The sequence below is a fragment of the Petaurus breviceps genome, unplaced genomic scaffold (genome assembly GCF_028583685.1).
Source record: "Petaurus breviceps papuanus isolate PSGF00001 unplaced genomic scaffold, PetGlider_PUasm1.0 90845, whole genome shotgun sequence".
In the NCBI taxonomy this organism is placed as follows: Eukaryota; Metazoa; Chordata; class Mammalia; order Diprotodontia; family Petauridae; genus Petaurus; species Petaurus breviceps.
The window spans coordinates 15,762,144-15,787,759 of NW_027187359.1; the positions used below are offsets into that span (position 1 = coordinate 15,762,144).

A 25,616-nucleotide genomic window follows, 5' to 3' on the forward strand; every position below is an offset into this window, starting at 1 on the left:
AGCCTTTCAGTTCATCTGATCTAACTCCTTTTCTTACTCTCATCTTTGTCACTATTATTGTTTTGGTATTTTTTTTATTATGAGAGATTGAGTCAACATGACCTAGCAATATAGTGAATTGGCCTGTGAGTCAAGACAACATATGAATAATATCTAGATGTATAATTACAATACAAGATGATCCAAGGAGGGAGAGAATGTTTGCAACTGAGGGTATGAGGGAAAAACCTCAAGGAAGAGTTAACATCTCAACTGAGCCTTGGAGAAAGATAAAAGACCAACAGAGTTGAGAAGAGGGTACATACTAAGCATGTGGTTTAGTTTGTGTAAATGCATGGAGATGAGAAAGGTGGCATCAAGTTTATGAAATAGGTATTATGAGGGAACAATCTTATACATACATCTATCTTATTGACATGAATTCAATTATATATACTAGGCCAAAAAAGGAGGGAAAAATTTAAATAGTATAAGTAGAATTGATCACTGTTCCACTCAATAATGTGCTGGAGAATGAATGTGAGATGAGAGATGTGAGTCTTAGTTTTCTTATTCTCTGAGAGTAGGAACATCTCTATTTGCTAAGAGTAATTCTGGAATTTCTTCTTTGTCATACCCACAGATAGTTTACACTTAGGTAGAACTAACAAGAGGTACAGCCTTAGTTGCATTCTTAGCATTCCTAGCCAGGTTTATGGTCTTTTCTGTGTTCTTTTTTTACCTCCTTTTATCCTTTCTTGCCTCATAGGAAAACAGTCTTATCTCCTTCCTGCCTCTAAGAGAGGAGCATCTCTCCTTGCTAAAGATAGTTCAAGAATCCCTTTATCTTACCCACAGGTGGTCTCTTCATTCTGCCTAGTCAGGTAGAATCAATGAAGGAGATAGCCTTAGGTCACCTTCTTAGTATTCCTGATTGTCTCTGTGTCTCTTCTGTGTTCCTTTTGACTTCCTTTTATCCTTTTTGTTTTGTTTTGTTTTGCCTTTTGGAGGGCAATTGGGGTTAAGTAACTTGCCCAAGGTTACATGGCTAGGTTTCTGTGTGGGGGGTGGGGGGGGGGGGGGGGGTGTTAGGTGCCCAAGGCCGGAACTGAACTCAGGTCCTCCGGACTCCAGGGCTGGCGCTTTACTCACAGGGCCACCTAGCTGCCCCTCCTTTTATGCTTTTTGCCTCATAGAACATAAGAAAGAAGAAGCAGTTATGTAGAGCTATAGCCAGGTTTTAATGTAACCACACAATTATGTATGAAATCCTTTATTTTAAAAATGTCTCTGTTTTTGACATCACCTTAATTTTTCAGTGTATTCCGCCTTCCAACTCGGAGAACTCTCATCTTTCATAATAGAGAATAAAAACGAGAAAAAAAGCAATTCAGCATGACTAATCTGCACTTCAATTAATTTGAGCAATTGATGCAGTATTCCTTATCCAAGATCCTTCCCATCTTCAGGAAAAGGAGGGAGATGCATTCTGACATATTTTCTTTGGAATCAAACTTGATCGTTATAATTACATAGCATTCAATTTAATTTTTTGTTGTTCTTTTCATTTCTATTGTTATAAAGTCATTATGTATGTTTACCTGATTCTGCTTACTTCGTTTTCTATCAGTTCCTATGTCTTTCTATATCTACCTGTATTATATATATTCATACTATTCTCTCTCATTCATGTACCATAGTCTGTTTTACCATTTCCCTGATCAATGGAAATTAATTTTTCCAGTTCATTAGTACTACAAGAAAGTGCTTTATAAATATTTTGGAGTGTGTAGGACTCTCTATTTTTTACCCCTTTGGGGTACATGCCTAACAGTGGAATCTCTGAATCAAAGAGCATGGACTTTTTATCTACTCTTTTAGTATTATTTTATAAAAATAGTGGGATCCATTCACAGCTCCACCAAGAGTGCACTAATATGCCTTTCTTTTTACAGCCCTTTCACCATTGATTGATTCTATCATTCTGATATCTTTCCCCAATTTTCTGACTGTGAGATGAAACCCCAAAGTTGTTTTAATTTTCACTTCTCTTAACAATAGTGATACTGAGCACTCTTTCATATGGTTGTTAATAGTTTACAATTCTTCTTTTGATAACTGTTCATTCGTGTCCCTTGATCACTTAACATGAAACCCTTTCAAAGACATGAGTTTCCACTAACTGTCAGTTTTTCTTCCATCTCACTCTTTACCTGTTTTTGTTTTCTTTTATTTGGAAAGAAGTCCTAGTTCTCACTTGTCTGGTGAAAAATGGTTTAGTGGAGTGTTATGAAAAAATAAATTTAAATTAAATGTTTTTGTAGCAAAAAAATCTCAGAATGATCTACCTTCTGATATAGACTGCCTTCTTAGAAAGAGTGCCTACCTTCTTTCTGGCTACAAAGTTACTAATTGTTATATGGGAGATTTAAGGGAGACTTTTGTCTTTTGTGTTTACTCTACAATCAGACCCCATGGCAAGATGTGACTATTGTAGAAAAGTGGGCTAGAATGTAGTTTTGAACAGAAATAATATGAAATAAGGCTAGAAAAGAAGATTGGAGTCAAGTTTTAGAGACCCTTCAATGCAAATTAAGGAACTTATATTTTCCACTAAATGAAATAGAATCTGCTAATGGAGGACTCTACTAAAGGGAATGACATAGGCGAATCTCTCCCTTAGGAAAATATATTTGGCAGCAATGTGGAAGATGAACTAAAAAGGGGAGAAGCTAAAGGCAGGAAGAACTATTAGCTGAGTGAGAGTGACATACTTGGGCCTAAACAAAGGTCCTGGTCATGTAAGTAGAAAGTCACTGGACTTATTTCATTAGTTTAGGGAATTCCAATGCAGGCAGGCACCTCTAAAATTTAGAGGCTTAGAGACTTGCCTAGAGCACTGAGAAATTAATTTACTTGACCACGGTCACATAGTGACTGTGTGTCAGACATATGACTTGACCCCAGATCTTTCTGACTTTGAGATTGGCTCTTTTCCCTTTGCACCAGTGGTTCTCAAACTTTTTAGTCTTGTAAACTTTTTATACTCTTAAAATTTATTGATGTCCCCTTAAAGAACTTTTGTTTATGGGGGTTATAGCTATTGATACTTACTGTATTAGAAATTAAAACATAGGGATGGCTAGGTGGCACAATGAATAGAGCACCAGCCCTGAAGTCGGGAGGACCTCAGTTCAAATCCATCCTCAGACACTTAACACTTACTAGCCCTGTGACCTTGGGCAAGTCTCTTAACCCTGATTTCCATGCCTTCCACCCCCCAAAAAGCAAAAAAATAAAACATCTTAATATTATTACAAAAATAGTTTTGACCTCATAGATCTCCTGATTATAAAAGCCCCACTCTTTGAGAACCAGTACTGCACAACACACAGACACTTTGGAGATATAAACATAATAATTCATATTTATATAGTTTGGGCAGTTAAGTGGTACAGTGGATAGAGTGCCAGGTCTGGAGTCAAGAAGACTCATCTTTCTGACCATGGATAAATCATTTGACCCTGTTTGCCTCAATTTCCTTATCTGTAAAAATGAACTGGAGTAGAAAATGGAAAACCATTCCAATATCTTTGCTAGTAAAACCCCAAGTGGGGTCATGAAGAATCAGACACCACTGAAAAATGACTGTTGTTCAGTCATTTTTATGGTTTGTAAAGCACATTTCTCATCTCAGTCCTGGAAAAGAGGTAATAAAGGTGTAACAGTAAGAACTACTGCTGGTCTCAAGGGACATGAGAGCCTCACATTCTTCCTCTTCCCCAAGGATCCCTTCTGGGCTCTATACCCACACTTATAGAAAGACATGGTTTAGTCCTGGAATAGCTTGCCTTTAGACAGGTGGGTCAGTGTCTCTTTTTCATACTCTGGCTCTTTACATCTTCATCCTGGAGATCCAGGGCAGGAAAACACTTAAAACATAGGTTTAGCTCATAGCTTGGATCCCCTCAAAGGGGGAAATAGAAAGGGATTTGGTGTAAAATGTAGATCAGGTCAAGGACAGCTATTTATTTCTTATGCACAAAAGAAGTACTTAAAGAAAAAACCCCACAAGGCTGTATTGACATAAAAACTTCAACAAGGAGTAGTGACACTACTTGTTTAACTGTTCTGAACATGAAGCATTTATGATACTGCTGAAGAGGTATTTTGCATTTCACCTTATTTCTGCTGTATCTAAATAATTACTTTTAAGACTATGTCTTCTGGAGAGCCCAGTCAGGTGTTGGCTCATTTTCCATTTTATGATCATCTTCTCCAAGGAGTACTTGAGTAGTTTGTAGGTTCTTCTGAAGCATAGCTGACATCAGCTGAGGACCCAGGATCTCCAAGCTTCTTAAAGTCACAAGGTTTCCTCTAAAATGCATATTATCAATCTTAGAACCTCAGACATCCATACTCAGGAAATAAACAAATCAGAAGAAGCGACCCCAAACCAGGGTCAGGATTACCTAGGTAGAACAAATAATTTAGCTGCCATGTCCTTGCAGATGTCATTCAGCTAGGGTGATAAGAAGGGCACCAGCTCCCTCTCCTTCCTCTCCAGGGAAACTAAGGAAGGGAGAGCTATTTGCCAAACAGGAGTGTTCCAGAAAATGAGACAGATGGCACAGTCATTCCCTTATTAGGGTCTACTGACTCAGCAGCTCTACATATTCAGTGGTCAGTAAGAGCATTGTTTCATTATTTAAAGCACTAAACTCTTTCGATGTTGAGCCACATGTATTCTCAGAAATTACTAGAAGAGCTCCAATACATGCTCCTTGGATTGACTCACACTGGCCTATCCAAATGCATATTCCATAGCTCTTAACTGACACTATATTTTATCCCCATTTTACAGATGAGGGAATTGAGGTACTGAGAGATTAATAGACTAGTCCTCAATCACAGTACTAGTAAGTGCCTTGAGGTGGACTTTGTACCTCCATTGGATTGTTATACTTAGCAGCTGACTGAATAGCTTGGGGGACAAGGAAAAGGAAGAGACAAGTATGATTATGAGGTTTATACCTGTGGACTGTTTCTACATAATAGTATAATAATAACTAATATTTACATATTTTTAGATTTGAAAAATCCCTGATCCTCACAACAAATCCATGGCATAGGAAAGAAAATTGAGACTCAGAGGGATCTAGCCTATTGTCATACAGTTAATCTGAGATGAAATTGAAGCCTGGGTCTTCTTGACTCACAGTCTACTTTGCTTTCCACTATATCAGCCTTTCTCTCAATATATTCTCTCCAAGCCCTATCCAGAATTTATTTTTAGTTGATTCTTACCAACAAAGGAAAAAAAAAAACCTTTTTTAATAATATCACAACTTTTTAAAAATATATCACACTTGACTATTTTTATTATAATGTAATGCGTTTATTATTCATAAGCTCTAAAAACCTCTTAAAAGATGTCACTTCAGAGAGCCCACATGTATTCTAGATGGAGAAATACAATGGAATTTTAACTTTAAAAAATTCTCACCCCAGCATGTCCGAACAGAAATGCAGAAGGCCTTTGATGGAGCATTATTCTCCTAATTAGAGACAAGTTGGAAAGTTTAAGTAGCTGTTCAAATCAAAATCATGTGTTTCTCCGTTCCATGAAATGACAGATGTAGGTTTTCCTGCAGACAAGAATCTTTATTCCCCCTTTCCTCAGCCACAATAACTCGAAATGGTCTGTCTGTTGGCATAGAAAATGAGTTGCTTAGGGTGGCCAGTAAGCTAGAGGAAGCTCCCATACATTCTAAGAGCTTGCTTTGGGGTCTGTAACTAAGAAAATATGACAAAAAAATTAATCTGAGTGTAGGTATTTTTAGAGAAACACACTTCCAAAAGGTCCACCTCATTCATGTTTGTGTACACTTTTAGCATCTCACCAGTTATTCTGAGTTCCATCCTACATGGATAAAATGTGATAATGAATTGTACTCCAGCCTCTGCACTGATCACATGATAGCTCTGAGTTAATTTTCTAGACCAAGAGTGAATTATGGAACTTGGCTGAATGTCTGGACATCTTTAAAACCCCCTACTTGTTGTTCTTTCAGCAGTGGAGGCCCAGATTCTTTTTCTAACATTGACCTTTTATAGAAGTGCCATGAGCTGTTTTGAGTGGTTGTCTCAAAATTGCCCTTTTTGAAATAACAGGCCTGAGGCTCACATACCACTGATTGTTTGCAGTAGCTCCCAGGTGACGCTATAGAATGCAGTATAGGGAAACAGGAGAGATCCAGCAAAATGTGCCACTGACCACGTTACCCTGCTTCCCAGCCAGAGGTATGTGTTCTTGGTACAATTTCTTTGCCAGGTTATCTTGTTGAGGGTTCTAAAAAGTATGTGTTGTCATGATCCTCATAATCAGTCCACCACAAAGGACTGGAATTTGCCCTAAAAGATCTGTTGTTATTTTTCTATTATATTTTCCAGGAAAAAAAGTTTTTACACAAGCTTTGCTGTGTTTTTAGAGTGACATGGATCTTTGAAATGGAAGACTATCCACAGTTAAATATTTCAAGTCTGTGGGTTGATCGTGGTATTGCTTTTGTTTTCTTTGATTTCAAAAGGATCATCTTCTTAAAGAGGGGGACTAGCCACATAAAAAAGGCTCCCTATGTAGTTATAAAGAAATTTTAAATCTTGATGAAATATCATAATTTCAGCTTTTGAAACCATTGCAATAGGAAGGGAGATATTTTATTTCATTTCTTATTCACAAATATTTATAAATAGTGAATTTTACTGGTTGAAGTAATTCAAGCAGAAATATTTTGCTTTATAACCAAAAAGACATAGAGTTCACTGGAATTATCTTCAGGTTTATTATTATTTGCTTTCATATGTACTCATAGAGTGCTGCTCTGAACCAGCTATGTAGCAAGTTTCACAGAGGCCCATCAACTGCCCAGCTAAAAGACCAGAAGCAAAACCTTGGGGAAATAACAATTCCTTCATCCTCTTTCCCTTTATTGTTTTATTGGGATTATGTTTCTAGAAGCATAAGCACCATTCTGTCTGGTAAAATGACTAACCCACTTTTCTTCTTTGCCTGCTGGAAACCTGTTGATTTATCTGACCTTGAACCTTGTCTAATCTTATTTTGCTGTCATGACCCAGGCTGACCTAATTGCCTGTAATCCTGATGACATTTCCCTTCCTGTCTCTGAATTCTGCTCTGTCCTGTCCTGATGATCTTTTTAGTCTGTACTTGTCGAAGCTGTGCCATCTGCTTGAGCATATTGGTTATTTTGTGTACTCTTTTCAATATTATATTGAATATTATTTCAATATTTATATAATATTTTCAACAAATATTATTTCACTATTTACATAAAATTTTATATATTGTTGAGGAAAGTGCCATTTACACAAGTTCTGGTAATATATCAGAAATTCATGAGATTTAAACTCTCACTGGCAAATAAATAGTTCAAATTTGGAAAAATTTGCTGAAGTCTTTGTGACTAAATAAGTATTTATTTGAAACCAGGTAACATGACAAAAATATTTTACAAATACTTCCATAGAATGATTGTCACTTTTGACTTTATTTTTATTATTTGCCCAGGTTTTGTTTTTTACACATCAGTGAAATTGATGTGAACATTTGCAAAAGGATTTATCAAGTTAGGCAGACCTAATCATTCTTTAAAAATGTCTTGACATTTAGAGATAGGGCATTCTCCCCTTACATGTTTTGGAAAGTGTTCTTCTCCTTAACATTTTGTTTATTAATTGTGGAAAAGCACAATTCCACTATCAGAGGATTGATCAAAAGATTATTTTGCCTAGGATGACTATAATTATTTCCTCTCTTGGACAGCCAAGATTCCCACTATTCTCCTCTAATCTGCTTCTGCCTCTCTTTCACACCACAGTCCCTCTGTAACTATTCTCATAGTTTTTTCCCCTGAGTACATATTCCTCACATTTGCTTCCATGAAGTTTCTTAGGAAGTATATTAAAATTGTTGAAATTATTTGCCTAAGGTCAAACAGATTGTAAAGGATAGCTGGGATTTGAACTCAGGTCATCCAACTCTAAACCAAGCACTGTTTTGGATATTCTACACCAATATCTATCGCTTGTTTGCTGTGACCTTGGGCAAGTTATTTTGTTTTCTTTTCAAAGAGATGATAGCACCTAGTTCATTGGGATTGTAGTGAAGATAAAAGAGAGTCATAGGGGTGTTGTAAGTACAAATTAAGGAAATCAATTTCTATAAGGTGCACAAAGTTAATCTCATTACTTTGCCATCATATTTCACCTGTGGCTTAATGGAAACATGGAATTCTATAAATGTAAAGCTCAGAGTCAAAAGACAAACCAACCTTCATCTTCTTGGAACTTATATTATCTTAGTTAATGCAGCATAGCACAGCAGAAAGGGGACCAAGACGAGTAACTTCCTGCTTGTGTGACCTTACATAACCATTCTGAGCTTCACTTTCCTCACTGCCAATTTTATAGGGCAGTGGTGTTAAAATCAAATAGAAATGGGGGCCACTAAACCATTCATGAGGACCCTTGAAGTTGACATATTGACTTAGAAAGCCACATATTAATATTGCATTTTTATTTGTAAGTGTTTCACAATTACATTTTAATTTGGTTTGGGCCCCACGTGGGAGGGCTGTGGGTGGCATGCAATCCAACGGCCATTATTTGACTTGGCTATTGTAGGTATGCTAGGAGGATGGCATGAGATTTCATAGGTAAAAATTCCTTGATAGCTATGGAGTACAACAGAGTGGGAGGTATTATTATCCTAGGAGTGAATCAACTGACAGTGAACATCGTTAACTTGGGTACTTCTATGGGACATCACTTTAAATTCTATTAAAATTCCTAATTTTCCTAGATCATGATTTCTGTCAGGTGTTGATTTATTTTGAGCTTGATATCAGTGCATACTTGATTTAGCCAATCTCTCTGCTTTAGATTTCAGTCCATAAAATAGCTTGGATGGATGGGTGGGTGGGTGTGCCCATTGTACTTTCCAGCCTCCTACTTTCACATAATTATACATACCAAATAGAACTGTAGAATCTCTGAGTTGAAAGGAAATTTAGAGGTTGTCCAGTCTAACCGTAGCTAAGTAGAGATTTGTTCTACAAATATCCTGGAAAAAATGGTAATCCAGCCTTTGTTTAGAGACCTCTAATTCATTAGCCTCAGGGTATGCTGTTTCACCCTTGTATAGTTCTAATTGTTATATAGTTTTCATTGTATTGGGCTGAAATTTCCTTCTCTGCTTTTTTTCTTTGTTGCCCCTAGTTTTGCCCTCTGGAGCCAAGCAGAGCAAACCTAACCTTCTTGAACAGGATAGCACTTCAAAAAACCTTGAGGACCATTCTCTTTAATTCTCATATGACATAGTTGCAATTTCATGACCATTTTAATTGCCTTCCTTGAGAAATCCTACAGTTTATCAATATTTTTCCTAAAATGTATTGCCAAGAACTGAACTTAGTATTCCAGATGTTGTCCAACAAAGCCAGAGCATAATGGCAGAAGTATTTCTCTTTCCTTGTTCTTAACATTAGGCAACCATTATTGCTGCCTAAGGTTGCATTAACATTTTTGACTGCCGCATTGCCCTATTGCATCATATTGACCTTGAAGACTACTCTAACCAGTTTAAAAATAAATAAATAAATAAACCCTTTTCTAGCCATGTGTCCTCCCTGTCTTCTTCTCCCCTCTGCCTCACATACATTTGTGCAGTTGACAAATATTTAGTCTAAAAAATGGGAGTGCCTGACTTGGAGAGGTATCAGCATCTCCTTCCATCATTAATGGAAGAATTATAGTAGAGAAAGGCAACAGTATGGTGAAGTGGATAAAACACTGGACTGGGAGTCAAGTGCAAGATTCTAGTCTACTACCTATTATCTATCTTAATTTCACTAGAAAGTAAACTCATTGAGGTCAGGGATTGTTTTTGCCTTTCTTTGTGTTATGCAAATTTAGTACAGAGTTCAGGAGAGTTGCGTGCTGTGACAGCCACTAGGAGGGATAAGAATGGTTTATCAATATTCACAGCTTAGCCCAGCATAGGCACAGCAACTCAGTCAAGGATAGAGTCAGATGTGGTCTCCCTTCCCCCACATCTCCACAGGTCAGCATTCTGGGTGGTGGCACAGATGAATAGTGGAATGTGTTCTCCAGTCTGTAGAAGGTGTAGAGCCTATAGGGGCCCAAGTTTACATAGGTTTTTCATATGAAGGGCCTGTTGTGTCATGTTGATGCTGGGGCAATAGGATCAGAGGGCATAGACTAATATCCAAAAGGGAGGTTTTCTAAAAATTAACCGGGAAGGCCTACTCAGGATAAGCAAAGTAGAATTATAACTTTGCCACATCAATAGACTTGCTAGAGAGTTCATCAAGTTCTAACTAGAACTGGGTGCAGTTTATACCTTAAGCATACTGGAATAATATAGCAAGAGGCAATTCTAGGAGAGAGACCATCATCTCCTCTTACTAATAACTTTGTACACCAAACAGTGGTACATATTAAGCACTTAATAAATGCTTGATTATTAATTGAATAATTGCTTGACCTTGCAGTAGTCATTGAAAATTTCTGAGTATCATTGCCCTCATATATAAAATAAAGGACTGTATGGGACTAGATCATCTTGGAGGTTCCTTCTGCCTCTAACATTTCTTTTTATACCACAAGTACTAGCTTCATGGAGAGCATCTATACTCCCTAACATTTCATGTTTGCAAAGCACTTTACATTCAGTATATTATCTCATTTGTGTCTCACGACATCCCTGTGAGGTATACTACAGAAGGGATTGTCAGATGAGGAAAGTGAGGCTTACATGGAGACTCGCTGCAGTAAATGACTTATTCTGTGGTCACATAGCTAGTAAGTAACATAGGTAGAGTTTCAACCCAGGTCTTCTGTTTCTCCATCCACTATACTACACTGCCTTCAACTGAGAATATGTCAGATGGGCTTGGGTAGAGTGCTACATTAGTACCCATTGTAAAGAACCTTGGGGAGATGCTGATTGATCTCCAGACACAAAAACAGTGAGCCACAGATGGGCTCACTTTTAATGTCCTTCATTTGCAAGTTCCCTAAAGCCTTTTAAAAGTAAGCACTATGCTTGTATAGTCCTTTTCATGGTCACCTTGAAAGTAAAATACTTTCTCTTTGGCCATGCTGTGAACCCAGCTAGTTTTGCTGTGATGGGATCAAAAACTTCATTTATCGTAATATACCATGCACATCCTCACCTTTTTATTTTTGTCTGTTTTTTTCCCATGCCAATCCCTTCTCCAACTTCTTTCCTTTAAGGTCCAATTCAAGTCTTCACCTCTTCCTTGAGACTTGAACATCCTCCTTAATTACCCAGCCCACTTTAGTCTCAACTCCGTATCCTCCCCAGCACTCTATAACCATTATTGTCTATGTCACTCATTTGAGAATTATTATGGATTGACTCATACTATTGGTAATCTAGGTATGTGACTAAGTTTTCTTTCTCTCTCTGCCTGGATTCTAAGTTCCTTGTGGGTGACAACTATTTCTGTCTCTATCTTTAACAAGTCTTTATTTCAAAATTTTACTAATATCAAATATCAAATTTTGTTCATGATATTGATATGGTATGTATGACATTGATAGAAAATAACCCATTCTTTTCATTTTGTCCTTTTCAGTAATTTGTCATCTTCCATGTATGAATGGAGGTCAGTGCAGTTCAAGGGATAAATGCCAGTGCCCTCCGAATTATACTGGGAAGCTGTGCCAGATCCCAGTACATGGCGCAAATGTCCCTAAACTCTACCAGCAATCTCAGCAATCAAGCAAAGGCTTAGGAACACATGTTGTCCACTCTACACATACCCTTCCTCTGACTATGGCAGGCCAGCAAGGAGTCAAAGGTAAACATTTTTTCCCCTGCAGAGCTTGGCCCAGTTGTGTGACCCTAGCCATTTCTGGGCATCAGGAGATAGTTGGCAGATTGCTGTTCTCAGAGGAGGAGATTGGATTAGACTGTTATGGTCTCTTCAAGATCCTCTAAAGTCAGTTTTTGAAATTTGATTTTCCTTTTAAATGCACATAAGCCACATTATTAGTAACTATTATTTTCTCAAATGTGAAATACAAATTTCCTTCATGAGAATTTGAGAGCTTTAGTGAATTTTTGTTTCAAAGTTATTGAGTTCAAATCTTGTTATAAATTTAAGATAATATACTTTCTCAACTTTTTAAAAATCTATAAGAATCACAATGGAAATTGACTAGTTACTGTAAAAGAAAAAGACTGCTGTGAGAAATCAGAACTTTTTCTTTTGAGGGAGAAAGACAAATATTAAAAGTGCCATCAAAGCAGAAACTATATATAAGAGAAACTTACAAATAATGAAACTTTTCATCTCTGCTGTGATCCTTTGCAATAATCTACCCACAAATTATAGCTGAATCACACATTTACATCATAGGTTTATATAAGACTCATCCCAAAAAATATCTTTTGTGGGCTTTAATTTTCTTTTCAAGTATTACTGTCAGAAGCTATAATTCATTTCTGCAGTTGCCTTTTTTATTTTAGAGAAGCTTTGCATTCTAGGGTAATTGCAAATTTGAGGTGTATGACTGTTGCCATCAAGAACTTTGCTGTGGTTTTTGAAAGCTGTGCACGGAATGTGGGCAAAATGTTTACCTTAATAAAAATTTTATGTTTGAATTATTTATTATTATGATCTATTACTAAGAATTTCTTTCTCTTCATCCCTATTTGTTTTAGTGAAATTCCCCCCAAACATAGTGAATATCCATGTGAAACATCCACCAGAGGCCTCAGTACAGATACATCAAGTTTCAAGAATTGATGGCTCTACAGGCCAGAAGGTGAAAGAAAGCCAACCAGGCCAATCACAGATCTCTTACCAAGGAGTCCCTGTTCAGAAGACTCAGACTATACACTCAACATACTCTCATCAGCAACTCATTCCTCATGTATATCCTGTTGCAGCTAAGACTCAGTTGGGAAGGTGCTTCCAGGAAACCATTGGATCACAGGTAAGAGACAGCTGCCAGTCTGAGATTGTGAGGGAGGGAGGGAGGTTTTAAACTCCATGCCTGTAAATTCATCTGGGTGTCCCATCAATACTTCAATATGCCCAAACTTCACCCTCTCCCTTTCCCTCTCTTTCTCCCTCTCCCTTTCCCTCTCCCTCTCTCCGTCCTTCCCTCCTGAGATGGCAAGAAATCCAATATAGTTTATACATGTACAGTCTTGTAAAACATTTTCAAATTAGTCATTTTGTACAAGAACACTTGAGTAAAAAAGAAAGAATGAAAGAAAGTGAAAGATAGAATGCTTCATTCAATCTATATTCAGACAGTATCTATTATTCTTCTGGAAGCAAACAGAATGCTTCATCATTAGTCCTTTGGGATTATCTTGGATAATTATATCACAGAGAATAGCTAAGTCATTCATAGTTCTTTATTGTTGTTTAAGCTACTTTCAAGGTACTAAAGAAATAAAGAGAAAGATGATGACTGGTCACTGGGAGCTTATAGTCTTGATGCATGAAAGATGTTTTGAATTTGATTGTTTCCATTTCTAGTAAGTGGCACTTTATCGATCAATCAAATGGCTTTACCAAATGATTCTTTGCTTTGCAGAATTTTTAACCATTGAGTTATTTTTAAATATTGGCATTCTCTACCCACCCTCCAATGACAGTTCCTTTTAGAACATTTGATTCATACACAAATTTTTTAGAGTGCATCTTTTAGCATGGTATGTCTCTAAGGTTTTCAGAATCATCATTGTATCACCTATAGTGCATGCCACACACAGGTATTCAGTCAGTCATTCAATAAACATTTTTAAGTAGTTACTATGTGCCTGGCACCATGCAAAGTGCTGGAGATACAATAAAAACTCAAAATAAATAGTTCTAATTTTGAACATTAGAGGCAGGAATCCCATTAGTATCTACTCAGTCATAAGAGATCTAGAGGAAGGCCTGCATCACCCTGGGTCAACCACTTACAGAGAATTTATAGGAGGCTATGAATAAGAGTCATGTAAAATGAGAGTGTATAGAAAGGTGGCTGTCTGAATTGATGGAGAGTTTGTCTTCATTGATTAGATAACAGATCCATTGAAATATCTGTAAGAATATCTTTTACCTTGTAAGAAATAGAAGGTATGTTAATTGTATTTTGAACCCCCTTATTTTACAGCTGAGGAAACTGAGTTACATGAGAATAGAATTAATGGTTTATTTACCTCTTCTTTAAGAAATATGGAGAATACCATTAGATCTTTTGCTAGACTAATGATAAGAATGTAACACTATAAACTCTATGAAGGCAGGCATCATCTCTTACCTAAACTTTAGATCCCTCCAAGTCCCTAGCATAGTTATTTGTCCAATGTGGAATTTCTTTTTTCGTTTTTTGCTTTTTGGAGGGGGGAGGGCAGGGCAATTGGGGTTAAATGATTTGCCCAACATCACACGGCTGGTAAGTGTTAAGTGTCTGAGGCTAGATTTGAACTCAGGTCCTCCTGACTCCAGGGACAGTGCTCTATTCACTGTGCCACCTAGTTGCCCCTCCAATGTAGAATTTTAGCCCAAGTCTCCTTAACTCCAAGTTTAGTGTCTTACCCACTATACCACTCTTCCTCTTAAGTGCCAAATATTTTGTTCATTCATTAATATTTATTAATGTTCATTCCTTAAATGAATGAACAAATGGCTCTCCTGCTAGGAGGAAGAGATATTAAGCATGGTGGGCACCAGGCTTAAACCTTAAACCTTAAAAGAGACAACTTACCTATAGACTCAGAAATGTAACTGTGTGCGTGGTATAATATTGTCAGGGTCCAAAAGCTCTCCCTGTTCTCAAAGTACTCCTTTCCATCTGCTCACTGATGCCTGAAATTCCTTTAGCAGAGAAAAAGAGCCTCTTATTTCACAAGCATTTTTTAAAATGTGTTCTTGGAAAACCTTCACTCATATTCAGAATGTGCCCTGCAAAGATTTTTGAAAACTATTTGTGCCTCCTTGCAATTCCTTGTCTGCCAATGTAGTTTCAGCCAGTCATACAGATGGATTTTTCATGAATGATAAAAGTAATTGTGCAAAATCCTGATACTGCTTTGTCAGTGTGCCTTCTTTTAAGGAGAATTCTTTTTGATAACAGATTTACCTTTTTGAGGGCTCTGGAAGTGGTTGTCTTTGGGAAGTTTTATAAAGAACCTGTTTCTTTGCAATGCTGTGGTGGGCACTCTACAAAGACAAGAAGGGAGTTATGGCAATGGCCCCAGGATTTCATTTAGTGACTGAATAACCATATAAAGAAGATGAATTCTTCATTGTATAGTGAAAGTAGCATGAGTGATGAATTATAAAGAATTGTCTTATATTTGGACAGGATGAGAACCTTTGGAACATTGCTTCCATTCCTATTAATCTATGAAAATTTTATTGAAAAGTGAAATTTCAGGAACTACTTGATGGCAGAGAAGCATTTTTGGTGACCTGGATATCAAGGATATTCCAGTTTTATGGTATAACTTAGAAGAAATATCAGACTGGAATGACATGAATAGATAAATTCAGTTAAACAACTATTTAAGGTAATATCTAGGTGTTGGAAAGGTAAAGATCTTCATGAATTCCAAATTTTAATAGCTATATGACCTCGGGCAAGTCACTTCTCTGAACCTTGTGCCAGGCTAAGGTATTTGAGGCTATGGGGAACTCCCAAAGGTCTTCAATTGCACTCATGCATTTTTTTAACAAAAGAAGTTTTTTAAAGTCTTTTGAGATCTGCAGATGAGACTAAAAACAGGGAAGTACCTTCTCCCCAGCTACCTTGCTAGTAAGTATTGGAGGCAAAATTCAAAGTCAGGTCTTTCCTGGCAGCATGTCCAATAGGCTTTTTACTTCACTGTGCTACTTTAGAGTATTGATATTTTGTGCCTCCTTTTTCCCTTCAAGTCTGACTTTGCTAATTTTAAGCTCATTTCACCCATATAAAAGTTTTGGGAATGGGACACACAATGGATTTCTTCTGACCTTCATATCTGCGTAGGGATGACTGCATCCTTCATTCTATAAGGAATGTCTTTTTTTTTTTTTAACAAGGTGTGGTATAGAAGTCATCTCTTCTTGTATAGGAAATAGAAGGTATGGGAGCAGTTAAGGTCAGCTAGAAGCTTCTGTGGCACAAGAAGGGAACTCAGAGGCAATATAGTCCAATTCTCTCATTTTACAAAAGAAAAAACTGAAGCCGTGGAGGTTGTGATTAAGCCAAGATCACATAATTATTTAAGAATTATGACTGTGACAAATCTCTGTGAACTAAATAGTGACAAGTTGGAAGGGAATTTCATAATTACTTCAGGATGATCTCCATATTACCCACCACTCAAATATGTAGGGGATAAAATTTAATCATATGAACCATACCTTATTAATTTTTAAAAACAGGTCCAAATTGGTGTAAGGGAACCTCACATAATCCCAGACTTGGTGGAAGAGAGTTGGTGGGTAGAGGGAGCAATACTAGGAATTATGTCCTTGGGAAGTTTCCCTCCCACCTCATAAAAATCTTGATTATGCACAAATTACTACTGTGGTATGCAGGATGAAATACTTCTCTGGGAATGTTGCCACAACACTGTCTTCATTCAGTTTCTGTGACAAATGTCATGAGATGAGGAGCTTTTGAGTTTATATTTCAGCAGTTAACAAAAGAGAGCTTCCTTGAACTATACTGAGGAAGTGGTTAAATCGCTCTTCTTTTCTGGTATGAGTTGGAGACAAATCTTCTGGTGTGAATTGGGAAACAATGAGAACCAGTTGCCTTCTTCAGAGGTGCTCCTCAGGCAGTGCCTAGGAAAGTAGAAGGCCCTGTGACTTAGCTGAGATCTGGCGTCACTTGGGTGAAACAATCTCACTTTCTTTCTTTTTTTTTTTTTAAAGCAATTGGGGTTAAGTAACTTGCTCAAGGTTATACGGCCAGCTGTTTCTGGGTGGGTGCTAAGTGTTTGAGCCCGGATTCGATCCCCAGGTCATCCCGACACTGGGGCCTGTGCTCTTACTCGCTGTGCTACCTGGCCACCCCAATAATCTCACTTTCTAAAATCCTTCATAACAGTTCCTATGCAATGAGTTTTTCTTGTCTCCCATCCAGATATTTGCCTGGCATGACCTATTACTATATGTCAGTGAAACTTCTTGTCTCTAGTTGATCCAGGGTGACTGTTAGGTTAGAAAAGCCAGGCCAAAACTTACCTGATTAAAGACAACACCACACATCAAAGCCAAGGGTGCCTGTAGTTTGTAGCCTGAGTTGTTAACTGGCCTATGTCCAGTAGACAGGGCCAGATTGACTTCATGCTGGTCCCTTCTCCATAGAGTAGGAATAGAGCAGCAAAGACAGTTGAAGAATTAAAGGGGCTGGGGAACAGGGAGAACATCAAATATGTACAAGAGAACATGCTACATGTTACTGGGTTTCTGCCAGTAGGATATACTTGCTCAATTTCCTTGAAGTCAAAGTACAGGGCAGATGTTAGGATGCCAAAATGTAGATTCCTAGAAGCTTTTTAAAGAGCACTTCAGAGAATCAGCTGTGACCCAGACATTACCCTGTCTGAGGAAGATCTAATCTAAACCCAGGCATCTTACTGCCTTGAAATGAAGAAACCTGTCTTTATAGAGAATCATTGCCCAACGTAGCTGATTTAACAAACAAATGAGAAAGCTAATGCCTGCAGCCTTTCTGAGTCTTTCCCATAGAAGCAAACTACTAGCCTTGAAGAAAAATGTCTTTATTATTGCACAGATTGCTTAAAGCATCCATGGCCCACTAAAGTAATGTGGCTGGTGATATTTAGATTTTTTTTTGTACTAGCATCACCAATTTAGAGTTGGAAAAGACTTTAGCTGTCATCTAGTTCAGAGATATCAAACATGCACCTGTAGTCCACATGCGGCCCACCTGGCTTCTGAATGTGCCTGGACCAGGTTAAAATGTAATTGGGAAATATTTAACAAAATAAATAAAAATGTAATAAAAATAGATAAAATCACACTTTAAAAATTAGTCTAGGGGTTCTAGCCATTTAACCCCATTCCACTGTAGTTTCTTCTTCTGTAAAATAGTTTTGGTGTTAAATAATCTTGGAGATCTCTTTTAGCTCTAAATACTAGTAGTTCTTTTTTTCATCCAAAAAAGAGTACTCATTTTTATCACCTACTTCATTGAATATTTGACTTCAAATGACTTCTCACTATTTCTAAAATTAAATCTATCTTTAAAAGATCAAGATGACACTATTAAGGATTTTTAAAAATATTCTCTTGACCTTGATAGTAGCTTCCAAGAAGAGTTTCTAAAATGTTTTGGTCAACTACAGCATAGTTGAAATAAGCCTTCAATCTCTTAACTTGATACTTTGAATGGAACACCAGTCATATGTATATTTTTATTCTAGTCATTGAAAAGATGTTTGATATTTATATATTTGACCAGGTGCCCATATCAAAGGGAGGTCTTTAAAAGTTGCCTCATTTCAGTGAAATCTACTTTCTGACTACACACACACACACACACACACACACAAACACCAATTATCTATTAAAATATTTCCGGGCACTTTTATCCAAAAGACAGCAATGTTGCCATATAAACAGATATTGTGTAAGATAGACCTGACCCCTACTTTCTAAGAGTTTATTATCAAGGATGCATTTCATTGACATCAAACATTACAATTAAAAAAAAGCTAGGTGAACATATAATCAACTATATAGAAGTCTCTAAAATGCCAAGAATGCTCTCCCCTCTACCTTCTAAACCCTTAAAGTATTTCAATACCCATCTTCTTTCACTTCTTCCATTGTCTCCCCTGATTACTATAGTTTATGTTGCTTTTAACCACAACTGTATACACTGCTACCCTTCTCTGAATTCCTATCATATCTATAAGCAACTCAACGCAATTTTTATTTACTTATTTTCTAATTATTTTATATGTCTATGACTTGTGACTTTGCTAGAGTTGAGAGCAGCGACCAAACCTCAAATTTCTTTTGTGTTTCTTATAGTTATAAAGTAAACTCTCCCATAGAATGTAAGCTCCTTGAGGGTTGGGGCCATTTCATTTTTATTTTTCACACTGTAGTGCCTGGCACATTGTAGATGTTTCATACATGTTTGCTGATTGGTGGATTGATTGACAGGTAATTGCTGTTCAGTAAATATTTGATTATTGAATGAAATAAATATTACCTTTTTAATAGATTACTGGAAAACTATACTTCATGTACAGAATGGAGAATAAAGGATGAATCTTAAAACATGCAGCTCTGATGAAATAGGTTTAGAGTTAATCACCATTTCCCCACTTTGTCAGTCAAGAAAACTAGATATGATGCAATGTTGGATTTCTGGATGGTGGAAAGAAGGGAATTTAAGAGTAGAGATGTTTTAGATCTAATGTTCTGGGACCAGCATGGAATAGCTAGATGAAGGGGCTCTTGGGAAGTCTATCCTCCATTATCTGCAAAAATGAAGCAGATGAACTAAATCAGAGTTGTCAAACATGCTCACTGCAAGGAGAGCAGCTGAGCCAGATTAAAATGCAATTGGGAAATATTTAACAAAATAAATAAAAATACAATAGAACATAGATAATGTGAATATGTGTTTTTCTAAGTCAATATGCTACCTGCAAGGATTCTTATAGTAGCCCCTGTTTCTTTTTGAGTTTGACACCACTGAATAGATGACATCTAAGGTTCCTTCTATCTCTAAATCAATGATCTTCTGACAAAAAATGAACTCTAAAAGAGCTGAAAATGATAGCCTTCAAAATAAAGGGAATCACAAAAACAGCACATATTTATTAAGAGCCTTCTGTGTATAGAAATAAAGGAAGTAATGTAGTTAGGAAGAATTTGGTCAAAGATTTAGTTCTTTTTCATAAGGCAGGTACAACAAATATAGAGCTGTATTATGATCAAAGTGATGATTGTAAGAAATTATTCTATACATAAAAATGAGGGTCTGCTTAAAGGGAACAGTCCTAAAAGTGACAGTCTATTTATTCATAATAATTTATGAAGAATGTACCAAGCCTCAATTAAAGTTGTGGTTATTGGGATAGAGAGGAAAGAATGGAATTGATGATGTTGTAGAGGAAAAGTATTAGTAGCACATTCCAGAATTTAATAAGCTTAAGACTAGGAAGTTATTCTTGACATCTAACCTAAATTCTTCATTAATAAACCACCCCTAAGGGTTCTCCCCTTTAGACTAAACAACTATAGTTTCTTATTTTTTCATCTTAGGTCTCATTTTCCAAACCCATTAATCATCTTTGTGCTTTTCATCTTAACCCACTTCAAATTCTCTCTTGTGTCCAGAAATAAATCACCATCACTTAATGCTTCATAGGCATCAATAAACTAGAATAGTATGCATAGGTGGTACACAGCAGGACAGTCTTTAGGAGCCAGATGATTTGTATTGCATTTACACCCTGTTGTTGCATGTTATTCCACTTCCCTCCTTCCTTTTCAAAGTCTTAGAATGTCTTTCTAGGGCCAGGCAAGATCCTGTATAGGAGTGAGGTTTTACACAAAATGTTGTGGCAGAAATAAATATTTGAAAAACACATAGACATTTAGGTTTGATAGAATATAATTTTTGAGGGATTATTGATTGCCTTAATAATACTGATCATTCCTCTTTACTTTTCTTAATTCTTCTCCTAAACTAGTCTTTGTCACGTAGAGGCAATATCAATAAAGGACATTTAAATAAATTTAATCTAGTTGTCACCCAGAACAAGGCTACATCATGGAATTTCTGTAATTATTTAGCAAAGAAAGTTGAGAGAAAACTGTGATGTGTATGTGTGTGTGTTTACCCAAATAACACAAAAGAGCACACTTCAGAAACCTGTGGATTCTCCTTTTGTGAAATACTAGGATTATTAGAGTAAAGTCAATGAAAGACCACAATTGAATAATTTACTTTAAAAATGTAAAGTAAAATCAGATGTTTTACACTTAGGGATTTTTTTTTTCATTTAAAAACCATTTTTGCTTAAGTGTAGTTTTTTTAATTACCATTTCAAAAATGAACATAGTCTGGAATTCTTGGGAGTCCAGGGTTTGGCCATGAATTCTTTTAAACAAATACACCATCAGAAATTGATGCAGTTCCATTTACAGAGTTTAGTGCTTTATCCACAGTAGGTTCTTTGTAAAATCAATATCATGGAATATTGAAGGATTAAAGTTTTATCAGATACCCCAAATGCCTAACATTTCTTTAATCACTCTAATAAAAGAAAACTGGATGGACTTTTTTATTTTTCAAAAAAGCTTACTTGTAAAGAATGCCTTACTGAATCCAAAACAAATTTTTTACAAGTCTTTTTAGAAAATCTGGAAGTATTTAAGAGTTTTCCTCCTCTTCATATGAGACAATGCCTGTTACTGTGCCAGTGATACATTGGACAATAGTCTTGTTTATAATAATTTGCCATTAGATCAAACTGATCAAGTATGTTGCTGAGCAATTATATCAATAACATATTTCAGAGATGTGTAACTTTTTTCTCATTGCTGAATATAAATAAACAGGTTGAATGCTCCATTTTGTGGACATTGAACAGCTCTCATGAAGTTTCCCAGTTCTTTTTGGATAGATAGCAGCTGATGCTGAGGGACAGAAGGACATCATTTTTCCTGGAAGTTGCCTAAGGTTCCTTAACAGAGGTAGAGATACATTTGTTTCACCCGGAAGATGTTTACAATTGGAAAAAAAGATGTGCCTAGAAGCTTTTTAATTAATATTGTATACTAAGTGTAGCCAAAGGTCCCCCCCCACCCCCCGCCAAGGGACCTTATTTTTGTGAACATGAAAAGTCCCAGATTTCCAAAAGTGGGATTCAAGTTGCTCAGCTCATCACACTATTTAGTGAATAGCTTCTGAGTGCCAGAATACCATGAGATTTTATGGCAAGCTATTGGCAATGCTTGTTCCTGGGTGTGGATGAATGTGGGCACAATAGTAGTAAGGGTACAGTAATTTATGGGATACCTGGGAACTGTATTGGAGAGATTTGTTTTTTGATGGATTGCAACTTAAGACATGAATTGATATTTCTTTGCATTTTTATTCGATAATATAGGAGAATTTAAATTTAATTAATCTGGGTAAAGTCTTAAAGACATCTGAGGAACGCTGTGTTAGGGAGGAGAGCAGCAGCAAGGAAATGGAATATGGCCCACTGGGACTACACAGAGGCACCCCTTGTACCACTTGGCACTGATCAATTATAGACAGGTGGATAGGAGACAAATGACAGTGCTGGTGTAGGGGGGAGATGTATAGAATATCCTGGCCCAAAGAATTTGGACAGAGTTAGGTCAAGCAAGAAATGGGAAAGGGGAGGTTCACAAACTAAGAAGAATTTTAATAATGATAATGATAACAATTCATGCAACTAGGAATGTTCATTATGATGCAGTGATAGGGAAGTCACTTAGGATCATTGAACCTTATTTCCCCCATCTGTAAAAAGGAGATAACAATACTTAAATTATCTACTGCTGAGTTCTTTTGAGGAAAATGTATTGTAAACACTTTTCACTGCATCACGTATGTGTGTGTGTGTGTGTGTGTGTGTGTGTGTGTGTGTGTGTGTGTAGTAAGACTTATTCTGAAGAGAATTGTACTAGGTATGCTGGAAAAGAGTATTGAATTTGGAGCCAGAGAACCTGTATATGAATCCTGGTTGTGCTACTTATGACCTATGTGACCACAGGCTAATCACTTGATCTTTCTTTGCCTCAGTTCCTCATCTACAAAATTAAGGGACTGGACTTGATGGCCTCTAATGTCCCTTTCACCAGTAACTCTTTGATTTTGGGTAAGCATAGTTCCAAGGTTATGGGCCTAATGCAGAGTGGGTCATATCTTGAGATAGTATTCAAGTGAATAAATTGTAGGAAATGGCCTCTGAAATCCCTTTCTGATTCTGAGATTTTGTGATTTGTACCAATAGAGTTTTTGTGCAAAGTGCTACTTTTTAAGGGAGGCCAGCCATAGTTTCAGCACTTTGGAAGCTTTTTTGTCTTGCCTTTAAAAAGGTTCCTTCCAAATCAGAAGGCAATGGGATGTCCACAGAATAAATGAGAGTAGAATCTCCAATGTTCAATTCATTACCCATAGGGTTATCCTGGGTTATGAAGGGCCTTGCCTGAGGTCCTAATGAAGCCTTTATTCTTTAGCTTAGGGGTGGTGGTGATAGTAGAATGTGTATAGACTAATTATGGCAGGACACTGGATGTTTAGTACCTTTCTGAGGTAAGAGTCTGGGCTAAAAATAGCAATTTTGCTCTGGGATGTAATGGTGAGTAACCAGAATGGCCAAGAGAATGGAGCACCTTTGAGATGAAGATGAGATGAAGATTATTGGGATAAAACCAAACACAATTCAGGGTCATGCAAGAAGGAAAGTTACAATTTGGTTAGTCTGGGTCATAATAGCTATGTAAGCCTAGGTGATGGAGTGATATTTAACAAGTGTTAGCAAAATAGTTAATAATACTCTAAGTTTTTTTTTTAACATTCTGGACACATCTTATTTAAGCCTCTCAACAATCTTCTCAAAATATCTGTATTACAGGTGTTATCATCCACATTTTTGCAGTTGAGGAAACTGAAGATTAGAAAGGTTATGTGATTTGTTTTTAACTTCCAAGCTTTTAAGTGTTGGAGGTGAGATTCAAAGCCAGGTCTTGCCTGACTCTTAACTTCACTGTTATTTCCATTACACTGTACTAATGTGCAGGGTTTTTATTGGGCTGTTTGAAAAGGTGGGAGCTGAGGGTAGTAGACCCAAAGAGTGTTGAAAGATCTCTCCCTCCATTGGCAGCCATCATACAAAAGCATGGGGGATATAGTAGTTCATGTTTGAGACTAGTTTTCAAGCTTCCTTTGTTCTAAAATCCTATTGAATGAGTGAATAAATGAATGATTAAATGAATAAGTGATTGAACAACAACAAATTTAGATGCCTATTATATGTCAGGCACTTACACATATGTGTAAGCAGAAACAAGAACAAAAAAATATATATCCCTTGCACTTAAAAAACTTACATTTTAATTGGGGAAACACAACACATTGTTTTGGAGGAAGGAAAGGCAATATCTCATTCCAACAATTCAGTATGGCTATAGCATTGAATATTGTTGGGTCTTTTTCTCTTTGTGGCTCTGGTGTATTCCTCTTGTGCTGGATGGTTTCTAGGTCATGTTGTATAGCTGTTAAGAGGACTTAGGCACAGTTAACACCAAAAGGTTTGATGGTATCAAATCAATGTCACAAGGGCAGTGACAGTTTGACAGCATCTTCCATGCCCTTTCTCTTCTTCTGGTTGAATTTTGCCTGAGTTTGCAGGATCACCAGCAGTCCAGACTCTAACAGTAAGGAGGTAGGCAGGAGAGATCTAAGGAGGGATGGTCATAGTCCCAATAAGATAACTAAGAGAGCTCTTGCATAATAATGCCCTTTCTGGGAATCTGACTTACTGGTTAGTTCCAATGCTGAAAATAGTCTACGTAGAATCATAGTGCTAGGGAAAAGCTCATTTAATCAAATAAATCTTCTCATTTCCCAGATGAAAATCTGTTTACCAAGAAGGCAAAATGATTGGTCGAAGTTCACAATTCCCACTACTCATTAGTGATAGACCTGGGACTAGAATTCTTTCCACTACACCATATTGCATTTCTGAGGATTATGGTTAATTGGGGCAGATTGGTGTCTCCTAAACCTTCCAAATTTATGTCCACAGGGAGAGTCATGCTCTTCAGAATTTCCTGGGTTCTCTTGGGTCAATGGGAGTAGTCATGCTCAATTTGTGATGTTGTGTCTCTATGTTTGTCCTTCAGACTTTTTTCCTCAGTGATCCAGTTGTTTCTGAGATCTTGGTAGAAAGGCAAAGATTCTGGGGCGGCCCGGTGGCTCAGCGAGTAAGAGCACCGGCTCCAGTGTTGGGACGACCTGGAGATCGAATCCCGGGCTCAGACCCTCAGTGCCACACCCAGAAACACCTGGCCGGGTAACCTTGAGCAAGTTACTTAACCCTGATTGCTTAAAAAAAAAAGGCAAAGATTCTGACATCACTAAAATATAAATGAGTGATATTATATAAGAGTGCTATTTGAATGGACTATCAGAGGGAAAGATGGGGCAGGGTTATCATAGTTGTGGAGAGGTTGAAGAAAGAACTATCTATTTTCATCTATGTCATAATTTTTTAGGGCCAGCTTTTTTGTCTTTAGCTGTGTCCATGGAGCATTTGAAATCCTGGGTAACTGGTCGCTCATGGGAGGGAGGCATTGCTGGGTAGAATGTTTATTTTATACTATTATGGTGGTTTGGGAGGGAAACATTGTGTGGGATGATATTGTTATACAGGGAGAGAGACATAGTATACTTGGGTGACGTGATTGAACCCAAAGTACTGCCACATTTGTGGTATGAGAAATGCTCCATGATGAGGCTTTACCTTGCTTTGAAATCATCTA

At 37.1% G+C, this 25,616-nt stretch overlaps 1 protein-coding gene across 10 annotated transcripts in view; it reads left to right on the plus strand.

The window, feature by feature from the left end:
• LTBP1 (latent transforming growth factor beta binding protein 1) overlaps window positions 1–25,616 on the plus strand; it is a 484,412-nt gene that overhangs the window by 226,329 nt on the left and 232,467 nt on the right. For all 10 annotated transcript variants that reach the window (XM_069072171.1, XM_069072175.1, XM_069072174.1 and 7 more), the window contains 2 exons: window positions 11,685–11,909; window positions 12,776–13,050. In XM_069072171.1, the coding sequence (XP_068928272.1) occupies window positions 11,685–11,909; window positions 12,776–13,050 (500 nt within the window). The remainder of the gene's footprint in view (window positions 1–11,684; window positions 11,910–12,775; window positions 13,051–25,616) is intronic.